The following is a 19,258-nucleotide window of genomic DNA, read 5'->3' as shown; positions in this document are numbered from 1 at the left end:
AATCTGTCCTAGAATAACTGCCCTTGAAAATATTTTACATTTTGAATTAGGTATGCCAAAAGTTAGACCCTAACAACTAACTTTGTTTCACAGGATCTTTTCTTCCTGAATTCCCATTTCCTTCTCTCCATTCCTATTGTCCTGTCCAAATGTTCTTGTCAAAAGCTGTCAATTTTCACAGTTCTTTAAGTGTTTAACTGAAGGACCCTTTCTCTTTTGTCATCATACCAACGCTTCCAGGAGCAGAACTGTCAATGGCTCCCCTATGCCTACTAAGGTCCCTTAGTCTGATATATGACTCTTCACAATCTGGCTGCAGTGTACCCTTCTAGTCATATCCTGTAGCACTTCCTCTTATGTAATCTGAACTCCAACCAAATTAGATTATTATTTGCCTGCTAAACATATTCCATATTTTCCTCTTTTTTTAAACTTTGCTTATTATTCTATTCCCAAGACTTGAAATGCCTTTCTCCCAATTCCAACTATCAACAAGGGCAGCTAGTTGGTGCAGGGCACAGTCAGGAAGCCCTGAGTTCAAATCCAGTCTCAGACACTTATTAGCTATGTGACTCTGAGCAAGTCACTTAATCCCATTTGCCTTGATTTCCTCATCTGTAAAATGAGCTGGAGAAGGAAATGGGAACTCCAATATTTTTTGCCAAGAAAAACCCCAAAATCACAAAAAATTGGACATAACTAAATGACTAAACAGCAACTACTACTGACAACCTTCTATTTTTCAAAGCTCAATTTAACTGTTACCTTTTCCATAAAACCTTCTCTGATAATCCCCCAACCTATAAGTTATCTCTCACATATGACCTCATTACATTTGTCTTATGCAATCTCTAATTTGTATAAATTAGTTCTGCTATAATACACATTTTTCAAAACTTCATTTATTCCAATGCAAAATGCAAGTGAGTGCTTTTATAGTTATTTCTTTAGTGAAAAACAGTGAAAGAACATAGAAAAGTACAACACTTCAACAAAACTCACAAGCTACAATATATTCTGACACTCTATGCCACAAGCAAACTTCAGGTCTTTTTCAAGGCAAAGTCCCATATTTGTTGTATATCTTCTGGTACAGTAGGAGCTGTAATGAAGAAGAGTTGATCCTTATCACCTCCTTCACCTTTGCCTCTGCCAAGTGGTATACTACCCTAGGGAAGGCCAAAAAGCAGCCCAAGATCCTAGAGGCACCCAATATTTATTGAAGTAATTTCTGTATTTCTTAACCATTTGACATGCATAAAATTATGCTAACATTTTTATTAGGTTCCTATCTTTTTTTATGTGTTGCTGATAAAGTTTTTGAGTACTGTGTCTCTAAATCTATTTTCCCAATAAGTTGTGCTTTTTATTGGGTGACTATGCTCAGTTCAGGGCTTTTTGGGGAAATATATCAAGTTATAGGAGAACTGACTGTCCCCCTAAAGTATGAGAACCATTCCCTATTTATTAGTCATCTTACATAATGCCCTAGCATTACATCCAACAGTATATCCAACATATTCTTCAAGAATCTATAATTTTAAAATAGTGTGTCCTTTAACCTTAACTGTAAACCCCTATAATTTAGCAGATGGTTTTCAAGAGCTGTTATGCCCCCTCCAAAGTTATCCTACAGACAACTAAAGATAGCCAGATTGATCCTTAGAAAATAGATATTCTTTCACCAAACCCATACCAAGATTTTCCAGCTTGTAGGACTCATCAAAGCATGTATTCCACTGGCATAGCTTTTAAGATTCCATTATCATTTCTAAAACACAATGAGATATCAGGGTAGGATTTTCGTGCTTAATAAATTTTTGGTGAATGAATGAATCACTAGAACATTGAAAACAATGATGTGCTACCTTAGTGAATCAGAGGTTGGAACTTACATGTTTATGATAGTAGATATAATAAATATAACAGAAATAATTTGGACTTGGAGTTAAGAGTTCAAAGTCCCAATGTTCAAGTCCCAAATCTGCCACTTATCTGTGTGACCTGGGCAAGTAAGTTTCCTTCTCTGGTATCCAGTTTATTCATTTGTAAAATGAAAGAGTTGAACTAGATGACCTCTAAAATTAGCCCAAATATAACAATCATTTCTACTTATGAAGTTCTACTTTGCAAAGTACACATGAAAGAATACTGTTCTGTTTCATGACTAGGCTGAAAATCACATTGGTGGTGATAATAAGGAATATTTTTCAAGAACTAAGACAAGAATTGCATATGTCACAGACCATTTACAGATAAGAGCAGAAACACAAAACACACCTATTTGTAAACCAACAAAGAAGTCCTTCTTTCTACACTGGATCTTGCCTATTTTGTTGCTAGAAGTTAACATGAGCTGTTTGGTATTTCCATAAAGTGATAAACTACTACATAAAGCATTTATCATGTAACATTGCATATCATATCTGTCTAAGTATTTTGTCCCTCTGTGAGATATGGTAAGCTCCCTAAGGGTAGGGAACTGGAATATGTACTTCACATACTGGATAAATATTTGTTGTAATGTACTTATTTATATCTCCTCCATAAAACTTTCCTTGGTCTTATTTAAACTCATGGACATACGTATTAATCTCAATAGAATTGCAGTAAGAAATGCTCTGGATATTTTATGAATATATCCAACTTATACCCAAATCCTTCTTCTATACACAAAGTTAACAAATTAAGAAGTTTTATCTACTGTTAAGATAAAAGAAAAAACTTTCTACCTTTCCTCATAGTCCTCACCTCCTCCTAATTACTCAGATTGCCCAAGATAACTACCACCTACTCACCTATTCTTGTTAAAATAAAATGAACTTCAAGGTATTTTATGGAATCTTAGGCTGACAAAGACCTTAATCTTAGTCCAATCTTCCACACAAAGCAGGAAATTCTCTTGACAAGAGAATCCAATCCCTGACTGAAAACTTCTCATGGCTAGGGGAGCATAACCATCTGAGTTCATAACTGATTACATCAATTCCTTATTGCCCAGTTCCTAATCAAACTACAAATACAAATAGCATACAAAATACTACAATACCAATTTTTATTAGATATTTGAAATTTTTTTCAAAAAGTTTACAAAAGCAAGAAATTTTTTTCCCTCCAAACTAATTAATCTATAATAGATAAAGTTACTGACATATCAGAACTGTTTCCTATTTATTTGGAAACAGATGTGTATCTCCAAATATGTTATGCTTGTTTCAGAAAAGCTGATCTTATTTGTGAATAGGCACATTTTTTACAAAGGCATATATTTGTGAAGACCACTCGTATGAAAAGGGGCCATAAGATATTAAGTACTTAAACTACTTCTTAAAAAAGCAGCTTTCACAATCATTATCACAGGTATGTTTTTCAGTACATTAATGAAACAAAGCAGTATGCTAACACAGAATAAATTCTTTAAAGAATAAAATTCTCTAATTTCATACATCTGAAATGTAGTGAGCTTCATTTCTCTAATCCACATGGTCTTTTTACATTCTGATAGTAAGAAATTTATTTAATACTATCAATGTAGCATTAAGTACTAAGAAGAAAGAGAGATGAAAGATATACGGTATCTGCTTTGAAAGACTTCCGCTTTGAAACACACCAATCTAGAAGTGATACTGTGCATTTTTAAATATATAGAATATTTGCATTCCAGAAAAACTAACTGAAAAATAAAATTATTTTATTTTTATGTTTTCATTGGCTCCTGTTTATAATGTAGGAGATAGATTCTGGGGTTTGTTAGGTTGAAAGGAGTTACATATGGAAAGCAGAGTTAGAATTAACAAGAAGTGAGTTAAATGAACAGTAGATACCAGAGTCTATTTTAGAATAAGGTCAGTTTCTTCAGTGAAATATTGTGAAGTAAATATTTTCTATTTAAAACTCGGGAATTAACTTGTTCGTGATCACTTTAAAAAATCACACCAAAAATTAATTCAGCTATAAAATTCAATAACACCAATCTTTTTCCCCTGCAAAGTTAAACCGATACATGATTATGAAAAGCATGTTAGCTTGCTAAAATAAGTATCCTGTTTTAGTTTGTGTTGGTTCCTTTAAAAAATTTTAGTTGATATTCATCTTAAATCATTCTCATCCTGCCACATCTTAAAGGACACAAACAAACACACATACAGAAGGGTGGAGGACTATAGAACATGTCAACAAAAATACCAGCTGAAAAACAGAAGATTAAGGGAACAATGATAACTATTTTCAATTGATAACAAAATCTAACATGTGGAAGAGATTACTTTTGTTTTACTTATCCTCAGGATAGAACTAGAAGCAGTGAGGGAAAGGGACAAAGATATAGATTCTGGTTTGATCTAAGAAAAAACTTCCTAATTAGAGCAATACAAAAGTGAAATAGACACATTAGTGTAGGTATTTCCCATCACTAAAGGTCTTCAAGTGAATGCTAAACAACTGTCAGAAATAAAATAATAAAATGGGATTGCTTTTGAAGTACAGTTTGGATTAGATAGCATCTGAATTCCTTTACAAATCTGAGATTCAATGTTTCTATAAATCAGGTTATTCTTTAAATAAACAGAAGGATGAGAAATAGGGAAAGCTTTCACAACCTTAGGTTTGTAAATGTTCAGAATTAAGTATCAAATAATAGTTAACAAAATTTAATTTAGATTCTAGTGGGTAAAATACATTACAGGTAGTGCAAAATGTTCTCTGAATGCATTCAAAACCTAGTACAATGCTAACAGTTATCAAAAGCAAATTATTTTCACGTAGTCATCCCAAATAAGATTAAATGAGTCCATAATAGTTATAAATTATTAAATCTACCAAATTTTTAAAGAGTTTTTGAGAGGGGCATTAAAAAAAGACTAAATGGAAGATAAGAAGCACATACAACATGAAATATGATAAAGTTCTAATCCAAATTTTTTCAGTGTTTCCATTTTGTTAAACTAAATTTAAAAGAGTTTTTCTTTTATTTCAAAGGGCTAAAGGAAAAAGAACTAATAATTTCTAATATACTAAATAACTACATTCCTGTCCACCTCAGGCTTAAGACTTTTTTTAATGGCAGTAATCTAATTTAAAAGGTGGGAGAAACTTTTGAAACTCGTTACTTAAAACTATAAAGGTCTATTTTTGTCTCAGGAGACATTTATGATACATACTACTGAATATATAATTTTACAGTTAAATTAATTCCAATTTATTTCAAGCTATTTCACAAGACACATCCATTACTAAATGACCAGGAAAGAATAAATCAATTAAAATATTTTCTTACCACTTTTATAACACAGGGGGCATCACTGCCAACCGACTTTGAAGAATTAGTATCAGCTGTTAAAAAAATTAAATATATCATATCAGAATAAAAGGTATAACCTTTAAGAGAAGATGCCATTAACACATACACATTAAGATCTGTACAACATTATCCTCTCTATCAAATGGAAAAGGACTGAGTAAATAGTTCAAGATGCTTATTTCAAATCTTAAACTCTGTGCTCCTGCCAACTACAGAAATTTCAGGAAAGGTCTCCGTCATTTTATTTCTTATAGAAATAGCCCTCTGAAAGAGCAATTATTATAACGACAATAATAATAATAAGATTGCCCATGTCACATAAAAGCACACATTTTCCATCATTTAGGAAGTAACATTCCAAAGAAGACTGTATCATTCACTCTTCACACCAAAGAGGGAGCTTTTTAGTCCCAAAGATGGTTGAAATGGACAGATGGGAGAGGTCTGAGCTCCTTGAGGCATAGCCCCAGGAAACATGTCACTTACATAAGTGCTTAAGTGATGAAGAAAACATGGTCAGATTTAAAAAATCAAAAAACAAAAAAAAAGGATTTAGTTTATAAAAGATAGACAATATGAAGTTAAAATAGTTGCACAAAGTGGTAATACAAACTTGGCTGAGGGAGAGGGGTATGAGAAAAAAGTACCCAAGATTGAATTTTGTAGAATCATATCTCCCCCTCCAGGCTGATTAAGGTTGACAGAAATGTTTATCTAGAACTGACTCTAGATTTCTAAAATATTTCATAGTACACCTAAACATTAAAATATTTTACACACTTTCTGATGGCAAATATTACAAAAGAGCTAGCATGAACAGAGGTCACTTCATATAACAAAGGTTACAAACTAAGAAAAGTACAACCTCCTAATTTCCAGCTTACTGATTTGACTCTACTCAGACTAATTATACCTACACAAAATTGAAAGGGGCAAGACTATCTTTAGTGTAGGCTTTTTAATCTGGTGCATAAATGTTTTTTTTTAATATTTTGATTAATTTAGTTCAATATAATTGGTCTCCTTTGTAATTCAATGTACCTTATACATTTGAAAACATTATTCTGAGAAGTCTACATATGCGTCACCATATTTACAATGGGGTCCATGACAAAAAAACAGTCAGGAACCCCTGCTTCAGTGCAAATATCCTCTTGCAGGAGACATCTTATGATATCATTTATCCTAATCCTTGTGAAGACAATTAAAGCAAATATACCTGGCTGGTATGTCTTTGCCCTCACCAAACCTTGATATGGAATCAAGTTCTTAAAAATTCTTGAATCATGTTCCTCTTTCAGAAGCTAGATAGATCACTAGCAATATCCTTTGCCCTTTCAAGGAGACACAAAATTGTTAACTACTAAGTTGATTAGAGGAAAATCAGACATTTCTTATGTGAAGGTACTAATCAACTTCTCAAAGTCTACAGAAAATGCAGATTATGGTAAGAAGAAAATTAGGAATAGAAATACCCTACCATGCTATGATATTAGACCTATATTCCTAATCCTTTTTTCAACCAAACTCCTTGAAAAAGCCATCTACATTTACTGCCTTCACTTCTCTCCTTTCAACTCTTTTCTTATCCCTCTGTAATCTAGCTTCTGAATCCATCAATCAACTGAAACTGTTCACTATATCCTACTATCTCCTCCTATCTCTCTTCCATTCCTCCCCTGATTAAATGAAAACTTTTACATTAGGGATTGTTTCAACTTTTTCTTCACATATTTAGCATTTAGCATAATACATGGAATATAGTCTCTTAATAAATGCTTGTTGACTGAATTGCACTACCTACCTACCTCATAGGCTGTAAGGAAAGCATTTTGTGTACAAAAAGTGCTATATAAAAGTGAATTATTAATGTGATTATTGCTACCAAATATTCTTGGTAATGCAAGCAATATTTGAAGCCAACAGATTAAGAATTTTTTTTTAAATTTTTTTAATCTGCAGGGTCCAAGGGCTCTACAAGGGGTCTCTCTTCAGGATCCTTAAAAAAAAAATTAGATCATCTTTATACTTCATTGCTTTTAATGATACTAGTTGTTTTCTTTACATGATACCAAACATACTATAAGATTATGTTTACCCTAAACCTACTGATCTCACAGATGACAAAATACCAAAGATAAACTTATAACTCAATGAATTAAACAAATAGGACTTTCTTTACCAATTCCACTGTAGAGGCATCTATTTCATGTGAACGCAAAATGTTTATCACAGTTGTTTAACCATATTCTGTAATGTTTCCACTTACTGGAACACCAATTGATATGAAAAAAAATTATTTAGGACATGTATGTATGTGTGTGTTGTACACACAACTAACACACATATGTATTTATGTATTTGAGACCATAAACTTACCGAGATATATGCAACCAAAACCACCTTGGCCAATTGGTTGTCCTACTTTCCATTCCTTTTTGGTCAGGTCAATTACAACTTCCCCTACTGCAAACTGCTCTGCTAGCTTTCTCCGTGCTGGACCTTTTTTTGCAGGCTGTGATGTTTTCACACGAGGCATTTTTACTATAAAGCAAAACAAAGTCTATTAAAATTAAGTTTCAATCTTCTAAACAGGCTCAAATTATTTTTCTTAGACATCAAAATGGATTGTTAAAGTTTCTACTACCTCTAAGATTTAAAAATAGAAGTTAATAAAGTCCAATAAAGAATTACATATAATAACATCTCTCACCCCAAAACTACAATCAGGGCAAAGTCCAAAGACAACAGGAAAAAGGGGTCCTGTAAGCATATCAAGCAACAATATGATCAGAGATAAGACATGTATAGTGTAGAAGATCTTTATCTTGAGGCAGCAAGAACAGAGGAAGAAAGCTCCAGCTTCTGGGGATAACAGCAAGCAGCCAGATTCAGACATCTCAAACCTCTTGATACTCCTAGTATTTTATGCTGAAATGCCAGAGAGTTATGAAGATTCAGTGCTCTGAATAGCAAAGATCTAAAGATCTAAGCTGGGAGAGCAGGGGTAAGGGGATGGGGGGGGAGTCAATTCTGCGAGATCAAGGTCTGCACTAGAACCCAGGAGGACACTCTGGATGAGACCAAGAAATGACCTGGCACCAAACTTCAGCTCAGGAATTAACATAAAGAAATGAGTGAAACCAAAGATATGAATAATATCAGATTTATTTTCCTATCGGATAGGTTTTGCTAAATTGTTTTCTCATCTTTTTTTTTTCCTTTATATTTTTAATTCTTTTTTAAAACAGATGGACTTCTGGAATGGGAAAATGGAGAGATGCAGAGGGAAATGTAATCAATGTAAAAAATAAAGGATATAATAAATATTTTACGCTATCAGTAAAAAAAAAAAATTGTGTATAACAAAGGTGACATTTGAACCAAGATTTTCCTGGTTGTGAGGTCGGTTCTCTACTATACAACACTACCTCTCATGGGAAACATGTCAAAATTTTTTTTTTAATTCTTAGAGAGAAATTAATACACTGTAGTTGTAGCAATATTGCTGCTACACAATAATTAAAAAGTGATACAGAACCAATGGGGCAGCATGTTATGTGTCTTCATGTGTTTTTATTTTTTATTTTTAGTAAAAAGGGAAACACCTAAAATAAATGCAAATGATTCTCTTTCCCTTTAAAAATAGGATAATTTGCTATTACTAGACTAACATCCAAGAAATTGAAACTAAGAATAGGCATACTTGTGATATAACCTGAATTGCCTAATCTCTTGAAAATTTCTTTTTTATCAAATAAGCACTTTAGGTACCTGTCTACCACACAATTTTGCAAATCTTCCTTTTAAAAAAAAGTTTTAATGTATCTTTAAAAACTTTTTATATCATTTCTTTTTTACATTGTCTACATCTGCACCCCTCCCTCTCTCCACTTTCCCATCCCAGAAGGTCATCTCTTTTTAAAAAGAATTTTAAAAATAAAGAAATTTTAAAATGAGAAAATTTAGCAAAACTTATCAAAAGAAAAAAAATCTGACATTATTTGTAGTGTTCCATAGTCACAGACTTCACCTCTGCAAAGAAGTTGAGGCTAGGTTTCTTCTCTTAGCCTCTTTTTGGGGCCAAGCTTTTTTTGCAGTTTTATAACATTAATTTTCAGCTGTTTGCCATTATTCTTTCTATTAACTACCCCAGTGATTGCACATAAAGTTTTTCAGGTTTTGCTTACTTTACTTTCCATTATTTCAGGTAAGTCTTTCTCTGTTTCTCTTTATTCATAATATCTATTTCTTGTAGGACAGTAACACTTCACATTCATATTCACTTATAAATAATGGTGGTATGACACACTGGGTAAGCCACTCAGCCATTCAGTACTCTAAGCAATTCTCTAAGATTTTAGTGGCAGAGAAGGTATTGGTCTGCATTGGTAAAAGAATTTCCTTAGCAATGAGTTCCTATTATTCTAGTGAAATCATAGGTCCAGTCCCTATCCTGATCTTAGGTTTCCAGTCAGTAATGGGAGGTTCAACATTCAGAAAATGTTAAGTAGCTTTTAAACCAAATACCTCAAAACAATTTAATAGAATTTACCTTAAAATAACTAAAATACATATTTCACATACCAAAATTGATAAATTTATGTCCTTTGCTGCACTACCTCATAAAACTGTCAAGAATTTGCTTCCTGATTGACTATTAGTAATTCATTATAAGTTAAGGTATTTTCAAATTACTTTAAAATGTTTTTTTGTCTTCTCTATAACTCAACAAAGTGATTAGAATATCTTTTGTATTTTCCTGGAATTTCCTGCCAAGGGAATGACAGGAATACTTGAGTTTTATATGAAACAATTCTAATTTTCTACTCAATTTCTGGTCTACAATATAAGCCCTATGTTTTTTAACTATAAATTTTTCTTCTCCAAATTAAGCTGTTTGTCTTTGTTTTCAGTTTTCGTCATGTAGCCAGATAATTGAAATTGATTGTTGTGATTAATGATGGTTTGGAACGACTTTATTTCTTTCCTAAAATAGTCCCAAAGAATGACTGTCGTCTCTGTCACTCTGCTGAATACTTAAATCACTGGTGCTAAAAGTAACAATCAGCATGATATAAAAACTAGGAAAAGGGTGTACTTGTCAAAGAACATGTCCAGTAACAAAGTCACTGTCACCTTTGAAAAGATTAGTGAAAGAAGTTAAGTTCCATTTATCTTTTTTATTACTGAATATGCTCAGTTCCATGTTCAACACATACCTGAGAGAGCACAGAGCCCTTGTCCAACCCTGACTCATCTCTACCTTTTCCATGGCCATGCCCTTGACTTCTTAAGATCAGTTCCCAACACTTGAGCATAAGGAATGATTCATTCAACCTTCAACCTGCCGTGTTTGTGCACAAGCACAAATGCACATACTCACATGCATATGTGTATGCATGCACATTCGCACACACACACACACACACACACACACACACACACCCTTGAAAATAGCCCTGGGTGCAAGCGCAGAACTACCACCACCATCAGCACATCAAGGATCATCATATCGATATTTATCCCTCATGAAAATCAGCATCTGAATCTCTGAAACACCAGAAAGAGAAGAGTCAGGATAACAGTACCTTATTTGTTAAAGGCTGCCAACCTCCAAGTGGTACAATGGGAAAAGCAACGGATTTAAAGTCAGAGGATTCTGGTTGAAATATGGACTCTATCATTCTAATTCTCTAGACCTCAATTTCTTCATCTATAAAATGTCAGGGTTGGACCATATAACCTCCAAGGCCCCTTTGCAGCTGCAAATCTGTGATTCTGCAATCCTGAGGCAGTCTCTGCAGATGTCTTTAACTCTTAAATTCCCTTTCTAGATCTAAATCAATACTTCTATAACATCCTATGCATATGCCCTACCCTCCCTCATGACCATTGACACCTTATTTTCACTGAAATCCACTCTCAAAATAACTATATTGCTATCTAATTCTGTACTTTCTATATCAATTCTGTCCCTAGACCATGATCATCTGCTCTAGGAGCACCCATAGTGCCATGACAAAAGCACTAGATTTGAAGTCAAATGATCTGGAGTCAGATGCTAACTCCTGTGTGATCTTGGGCAGGTCATCTAACCTCTCAGGAGCTCAATTTCCTCATCTATAAATTGAAGGGATTGGCCTAGATGACTTCTAAATCTCCCTTCCATTTCTTAAATTCATAAATGGTTCCTCTTGTGGACTCCCCTGACCCTGGGGGGAATTCTAGAACAGAATCTTCCAGTGTGCTGTCATAACTCTAAACTCAGATCTATTTCCAGAATTCTCCCTCAGGAAATCTTCTGCTGGGTTAAAAGCAATTCTTAGTCCTGAGGACTCCTTCCATGCTTAAAACTAGAACAAAGGCAATTAGACATAAACTGTCAGAAACAGAAAGTTGAAATGAGTCTTAAAGGACATTTAGTTCTATACATTTTTGAGAATTAATCCCCTTTACAACTTCCCTGAGAATTATTCAGCTTCTACTTAACCTCCAGGGATGGCGAATTCAGTATCTCCAAAGAGAAAATACAGAAAGAAAAGGTGGGAAGGAAAAAGCGAAGGCAGAAATAGAGAGAATATGTGGAATATATTTACTCACATATACACGTGTGTACACGTACCATAAGATTCCTTGAAAGATGTAACAGATATCTGTTATCCAATTCTCTTGATATTAAATGAGGTAAAAATACGCTTGCCAACAGTATCTGCAGAAGTCATGAAGGATATCTAGAAAACTATGTAAATTGAAGAGGTATACACATGTTTGGCCTAACCATCCAAACAAAAAAGTCAAGTGGATGAAGAATGCCTATCATCCTGACTATAACATGCAGTTGGATCAGTACATATATCTTACAGAGAAACTACCTATGGACAATGAGCTAAGGGGAAAATCAAAAAGAAGGAGGAAGAGAATGGGCTGAATTACATTTGGGAAATTGAATGATACTCCAAATGACCCCAAATTTCTCCCTGAAGCAAAGGACTCATCTTTTAAATAACAATATTCTTCCAGTGGTGCTGTATAGTGGCGACAAGTCATGTAATGTCACAGTTTCCAAAGAATTAAAGTTGCAGGTTACCTAATGAGCAATGGAGGGGTACATTTGGTGACAAACTAAACACCAACATATATACCCAACAAAAAATTGCAATTATAGGGGCAGCTGGGTGGCGCAGTGAGTAGAGAGTTGGCCCTGGAGTCAGGAGGACCTGAATTCGGTTCTGGCCTCAGACACTTAACACCCACACAAAAATACTAGCAGCATAACCTTGGGCAAGTTACTTACCCCCAGTTGCCCTCCAAAAAAGCAACAACAAAAAAAAAATTTGCAATTATCAGCAAAATAAAGCCGGAAAAAAAAACTGAACCAATAAGGTACAAGATAGCTAAGATACAGCCAAATATGCTCCCTAAGTACCCCTATAACATCACAAAATGTAGAGGAAGGCCCCCATCACCACTGTTTGGCACCTTCTCCCTTCATGGAAGATTTATGGGGTAATATGGACAAGAGCTACACAGTAGGGGCGGCTAGGTGGCGCAGTGAATAGAGCACTGGCCCTAGAGTCAGGAGGACCTGGGTTCAGATACGGCCTCAGAACTAGCCATGTGACCCTGGACAAGTCACTTAATCCCAATTGCCCTCCAAAAAGCAAAAAAAAAAAAAAAAAGCTACACAGTATCATTTAATGGGTTACTATAAGGAGGTCTACATGGGTTACATCGCATCAATAATATCACATGTTCATCTCAAGTTGATATCAATATATGAAATCAATAATCATGGGTGGATGGAAGGAGGAAACAACTCTTCACCAAGATAATCATCTCTAGTTCCTAATCCCTTATATACATGTTAATGATGTTAATACTTATAACAGGCTGAAAAAAAAAAGTTTAACTTTTTTTTTCTTTCAATGAGCTTTTACTAAAATATTCCTAGAAAAAATACCCAATATGCAAAAGATGCATCAATCCTATTTCTGTTGACAGCATCAATATATTTTCAGGCTCTCAGGTTTACAACCTCTGTGATACCTGATTATTCACTCTCATTCATCCCACATATATAAGTTGCCAGACCTTGTCATTTCTGCCTCTACATCCCTTTCAAATGTGATTTTTTTTCCCACTCCCCAGCCACAGTCACTCCAAGAGTTCAGGCTCTCATCACCCCTTGCAATAGCCTCCTTAAGGCAGCCATATTTTAAATCTTTTCTGCACTCCACTGTTTCCTCCATACAGCTACCAGACAGATTTTCCTAAATGACAGTTCTGAACACACAACTCCAGTCCCCCTTCTCAATAAACTTCGGTGGTCCCTATTATCTCTAGAATCAAACAGAATCCTCTGGTATTTAAAGTTCTTCCTAAACTGGACATATAGCACATTACTCTTCCCTCATGCCATTATATTTTTCTGTTTCATGGATTATCATGAGATAGAATTTGTTGCCAACTGACCCAGGGTCACTGGTGACAAACCTCTTTGAATTCTGCTACGGTAGTTCTCAAAAAGTAGATTCAGTCTGTTGACAGGACATATTCAGATCATCCTCAAATTTCTTCCTCTTTTACCTCTATCCTGAATGTTCATAACTTCAAACTTAACTTGCCTAAAAGCAAATTCTTCTTCTCTCCCTTGACCCCAAACAATTGCTTTCCTTCATATTTAGCCATTTCTGACAGTGATACAGCCATTCTGTCAATCCCACAGGTTCAAACCCTGAGGTCATAATTGATTCTTCTTACTCTTCTCATACCTAATAATCTCTACATGCTACTAATTCTTCCTTCATAATGTTTTTCAAATCTGATTCACCTTTCTAGTCTCACTTCCATTACCTATGTTTAGTTGTTAATAAGCTCAACACAAACAAAAAATGTGACATACCTGCTAAAAAGCTAACAGTCTCCCATGGCACATTATTGTAAATGTAGTGTCCATATAACAATATAACAATAATCACAATATACTCTAAAGCAAATCAAACTAAAATGCTATATTCAATTCTAGGTACCACAATTTGAGTGAGATACTGACAGATTCAAGTACACACAGAAAGAGGCAACTAAGATGGTGTAAGGGTTATGGGATTTAAAGATCTTCCATGCCCCGTTGGGCTTGCTGACATAGCAGGAAGGGGCGGAGCAAGAGGAAGCGGAAGCCAAGCTAGCGTTCCTTCGGTGGCTGGCGGTGGTGGTGACGGCGGCAGCAGCAGAGGCAGTGGCAGCGCGAAGCCCTTTTTGAGTTAGGACTGCTAAGGACTTTCTGCTAAGGACTCCTGCTGAGGACTGCCAGGGGCCGGAGCTGCTGGGAGCGCGCTTCCAGGACGCTGGGTGGTTGCTGTATGGCAAACATGACGTATTTTGTAATGGATAATTATATCAGCATATTTGTAATCTCTATAGGCATTGTGAATATGGCATTGCTGATACAGATGGCAAGAGATTTCAAAATTATGTTACACAAAAGTTTTAAAGAACTGGAAGTGTTTAGAATAAAAAAGGAAAGAGGTTTAATGACTCTCCATTGTTGACTTTTGAAAATGTACACAAAAAATGTTGAACCATTTCATGCATCTTCAGCCGCTGGAGCATCTCCACCCTTGGTGATCCTGGTATTTATCACTTGTGCTCTGTTTGGAAACCAGCTTAATCAGACCTTTACTAAGCAGTTCCTGGAGGGCTGCTCGGGCAAGAGAACCCTGGATCTTCAGTCTCTCTGAGATTACTGCAGGGGTGATAAGTTTATATTTGGGGACCTCCTTGCAGAGTTTGTAGTATGTTGCTTTGTCAAATACAACCAGATTGTTGAGCTTATCTCGCATTTTTAGCCTTGCCCCCAGACGTGTTCACGCAATGTTTGTCTTTCTTGGTCGATTTGCCAGCATCTTTCTTCTTTTTATCGTCCTTGGGAGTCATGGTGAGGCTTCAGGAACTCCTGCTGCTGCTGCCTCCAAGCCAAGATGTCAGACAAAAAGGAAGAGGGTGGTAAGGGACAGTTTAATGACTCTCAGAGGGATCTTGAGGAGAGGAGTCTTGGCTTGGGTGACAAGGATGCCTTAGGTGGCACTGTGGTATCGTAGAGAATGTAGAAATGCAAGAGTCAAAAAATCTGGGGTCAAATACCAACTCTGCCACTTACTGCCTATGTGACCTTGGACAAGTCATAACTTCTTTGGGCTTCAGTTTCCTCACCTATAAAATTAGAGGGTAACATAATATAACCTATGAAGTCCCTTCTATATCCAAAATTATGATCCTATAATCTAGTCCAATTCTTAATATTGTATTATTCTAGTTCAGGTCTTCATCACCTCATGGCTCTAATTCTATTTAACTATGTCCTACAATTCCTTCAAGACTTATCTGAAGTTCCTCCTCCTTCACAAAGACCTGCTTTCTCAATGGCACTCATACTCTCCTGTTTTTGCTGCTTCCTCTGAGTTCCTAAATTTATCATATGACTCATTTCATATTCAGTATATGCAATAATACACTTGTACAGAAAACGCAAAGGACTTGAAGGTGTAAGACAAGAGTTTAAATCCAGGCTCTACCACTCACCTGTAGAAAAATCTCTTAAACCTTCTCTGTCTCAGCTTCCTTATCTGTAAAACTTAGCTAAGATTATCTTCATTACTTAACTCACAAATCATCAAGTATTTATTAAGCCCTAATTATATGTCACACACTGTGCTAAGCACTGGGAAAACAAATAAAAACAAAAACAGTTCCAGCCCTCAAAGAATTCACAATTTAATGGGGGGGGGGGGGGGAAGAGGAGGCAGAAGAAGAAAGAAAACACAACATGCAAACCATTATATTACATTCAAACAAGGGTGGGTAGGTGTGTGTGTGTGTGCGTGTAGGATAGATGGATAGAGATAAGATAGATATAGATAGATAAGAGATAACTTCAATAATTTCAAAGGAAAGGTGGTAGTAGTAGCATTAAAGGGGACCAGGATTCTTGTAGAAGGTAGGATTTTAGCTGAGATGTAAGGAAAGCCAGGAGACAGAGGTGAGAATTCCAGGTATGGAGGATACCCAGTTAAAATGCATAAGATAAAAGTATCTTGTATAAGAAAAAAGCAAGGAGATCACTTACTGGATCCCAGAGTATGTGGTGGGAAGTAAAGTGTAAGGCTGGAAAGGTAGGAAAGGGCCAGCAGGTTATAAAGGGCTTTAAAAGTCAAACAGGTGGCACACTGAATACAGCATAAGACTTGGGAGTCAGGAATATAGTGGAATGTACCTCAGACTCCTTACAAGTCGTGTGACATTGAGCAAGTCACTTAACCTATCTGTGCCTCAGTTTCCTCATCTGTAAAATGGGAATAAAAGCACCTAAGTCACAGGGTTGTTGTGAGGATCAAATGAGTTAACACATGTAAAGCATCTTGCAAACTTTAAATGACTATATAAATGCTAGTTCACATTATTGTATATTTGATTCTGGAGATAATAAGAAACCACTAGTGTTTTTGAATAGGGCAGTGAAATAGTCAGATTTGTACTTGGGGAAAATAACTCTGATAGCTGAGTAAAGAATGAACTAGAATGGAAAGAGTCTTAAGGCAGGGAGACTGACAAGAAGGCTACTGCAGCAGTTCAGATATTAAGTGATAAGGGCCTGCAACAGGGTGGTGGCAGTGTCAGAGAAGAAAAGGGTGAATATATAAGAGATGTTGTAAAAGTAGAACTGATAAGACTTGGCAAAGAAACTTTAGGAAAAAATTGGATTATAACACGCTATACATACACAATACAAATACAAACTTATTTTGTTGTTATCCTTATTGTGAAAAATATTTCTGTGTCCATGTTCTCTACCCATCTAAACATGGGTTGGTTATTGTCCCTCATGCTTGAAAAGGACCAAAATGACATCACTATATTGGAGTCAAGGTACAGTGTGTCTAAATGTGGTTGAAAGTCCAAAATGAGGTTGGAAGACTCTACCACAGGTCAGGCACAAATAGTCCATATGAACATTTGCATTGGAGATGTCTAAATTTACACATCTCACATTTCTTTTGAGCTTTTGCAATTCTGCTTTGCTCAGAGCACAGAACCTTCTTTGATCCTGACATAGTAAGCCTTTCAAGAGATGCCCACATAGACATACTAAGTCCTTTATGGGAAAGGGTAGTCATATCTCACTCTATCTCAAGGAACAATGCTCAATATATTTGATAATAATGACAGGAAAATCTTACTGGACATATAGTCTTCATACTAATTTTCTACAAATATTTCAATATTTAGTAATACTAGTGAGATCGATCTTTAAATGCTGAAGATTTGATTGTTACATGGGCAACTAATATTTGTCACTCATAATACTAACTGTATTAAACTCAAGAAAAAGATGAACCATTTTGTTACATTTTTTTAATGGTGCTAAAAGCCTCCCTGACCAATGATTCAAGTAGAAGATACAAAATCACTTAGATTCATCAGAGGCTATTTATTGGTTTTAAAAGATGCTTCTTATAGGTGTTGAGAAGAATCTTTTTTCTTTCCCTGGACTAATTAATTCTAAAATAAGAAATCATTTTGTAAGTGGGAGAAAAAAAAAAGCTTATCAGAAAATATCTCAACAAATTCATGAATGACAATACAGGAAATATTAAAGCAGATAACTGATAACTCCTTTCACAACATATATCCTAGCTTATACATCAAAAGAGAATTGCAAGATGATCATGGATCTCACCTAATATGGCAAGATTTCTCTTATATAAAACTCTACTTTTTATTTTCATAATAAGAATAAAGATAAAATGGAAAATGAACATTGAAATATGTCAACATTTTCAGTTTCTCCTTTTTACTTAAAATATTTTAAAGAATGCATAACTTTATTGATGTGGCCGTTCTCTTTAATGATGAGAAACACAACTCAGCATCACTTTCTCATTCTGAGCAAATTCATGCCACCCCACAACTCCTCGGTGAAAAAATCTATCAAATGTGGCTGAAGCCTTCCAGGTCTTTTAACATTCCAAGGCAGCTAGGTGGCACAGTTAAAAGAGCACCTGAAGTGAGGAGAACCTGAGTTCAAATCCAGACTCAAGTCACTTACTAGTTATATGATTATGGCTAAGTCACTTAACCTGTCTCTCTCAATCTTTTCAACTATAAAATGGGGATCTGAATAATGCCTATTAAACAAGGTTGTTGTAAGGATCAAATGAGATAATATTTGGAAAGCACTTGTACAATACCTGGAACACAGAAGGTGCTTACTGTTTACTCCCTTCCCATAGTAACAAGTTCAACACACAAGTGTTCAATCTTCACTTTTGTGCCCATCCCAACACCCTTTCTATTGATATAATGGAAAGAGCACTGGCTAGGGTAAATGACACCTGGATTCAATTTCTACCTGGGCTGCTTACCTGCGTAACTTTGGTAAAGTATTAAATCCATACAATCCTCAGTTTCCTCATCTATGAAATGTGGGGGGGGGGGGGGGTCAGGGAGGGAGTCAAGATGGCAGAGTAGAAACAAGACTTCCAGGCTGGTACAAGGAACTCTAAACAAACTTTAGAGTAACAGAATGCACAAAATGACGCAGAAAAGCTAACCTCCAGCTAAGGATAGTCCAGCAGGAATCAGCCAGTATAGCGCTCTGGGATCCGAGCCCAGGCCCACGTGAGGATTTAGACCCAGGGCAGGCCTGACCAGCCGCCGGACAGAGGGACTCCAGATCAGCAGCAGCTGTGGCCGTTTCCAAATTTATCAACATATACATGAGAAGGACAAAGTGAGAGGTCAGTGCAGTCTGACTTTGGGACCCAGTAGTTGGGATAGCCTCGGCTTTAAGCCGCTGAGATGCCGTGGTGCAGCCGGCGCCATGTTGCAGCTTCAGCTCCGGGCCTGAAGAGTGTAGGGGGACCAAGCACCAGTCTGAGGGGTAATCGCTCTTGCTTTAAC

The 19,258-nt window shown here is 35.8% G+C and overlaps 1 protein-coding gene and 1 pseudogene across 1 annotated transcript in view; both read right to left on the bottom strand.

The window, feature by feature from the left end:
• Window positions 1-19,258, bottom strand: part of LOC138173920 (serine/threonine-protein kinase VRK1) — a 143,300-nt gene that overhangs the window by 69,467 nt on the left and 54,575 nt on the right. The window contains exons 2-3 of the mRNA XM_069103974.1: window positions 7,679-7,843; window positions 5,276-5,331 (exon numbers count right to left, since the gene is read on the bottom strand). Of these exons, the coding sequence (XP_068960075.1) occupies window positions 5,276-5,331; window positions 7,679-7,838 (216 nt within the window). The 5' untranslated portion in view covers window positions 7,839-7,843. The remainder of the gene's footprint in view (window positions 1-5,275; window positions 5,332-7,678; window positions 7,844-19,258) is intronic.
• On the bottom strand, window positions 14,886-15,497 carry LOC138173902 (small ribosomal subunit protein eS25 pseudogene; annotated as a pseudogene).

This window comes from Petaurus breviceps, unplaced genomic scaffold (genome assembly GCF_028583685.1).
Source record: "Petaurus breviceps papuanus isolate PSGF00001 unplaced genomic scaffold, PetGlider_PUasm1.0 67, whole genome shotgun sequence".
Classification (NCBI taxonomy): domain Eukaryota; kingdom Metazoa; phylum Chordata; class Mammalia; order Diprotodontia; family Petauridae; genus Petaurus; species Petaurus breviceps.
The sequence above is the reverse complement of the archived record's forward strand: the minus strand, read 5'-3'. Positions and strand labels throughout refer to the sequence as shown.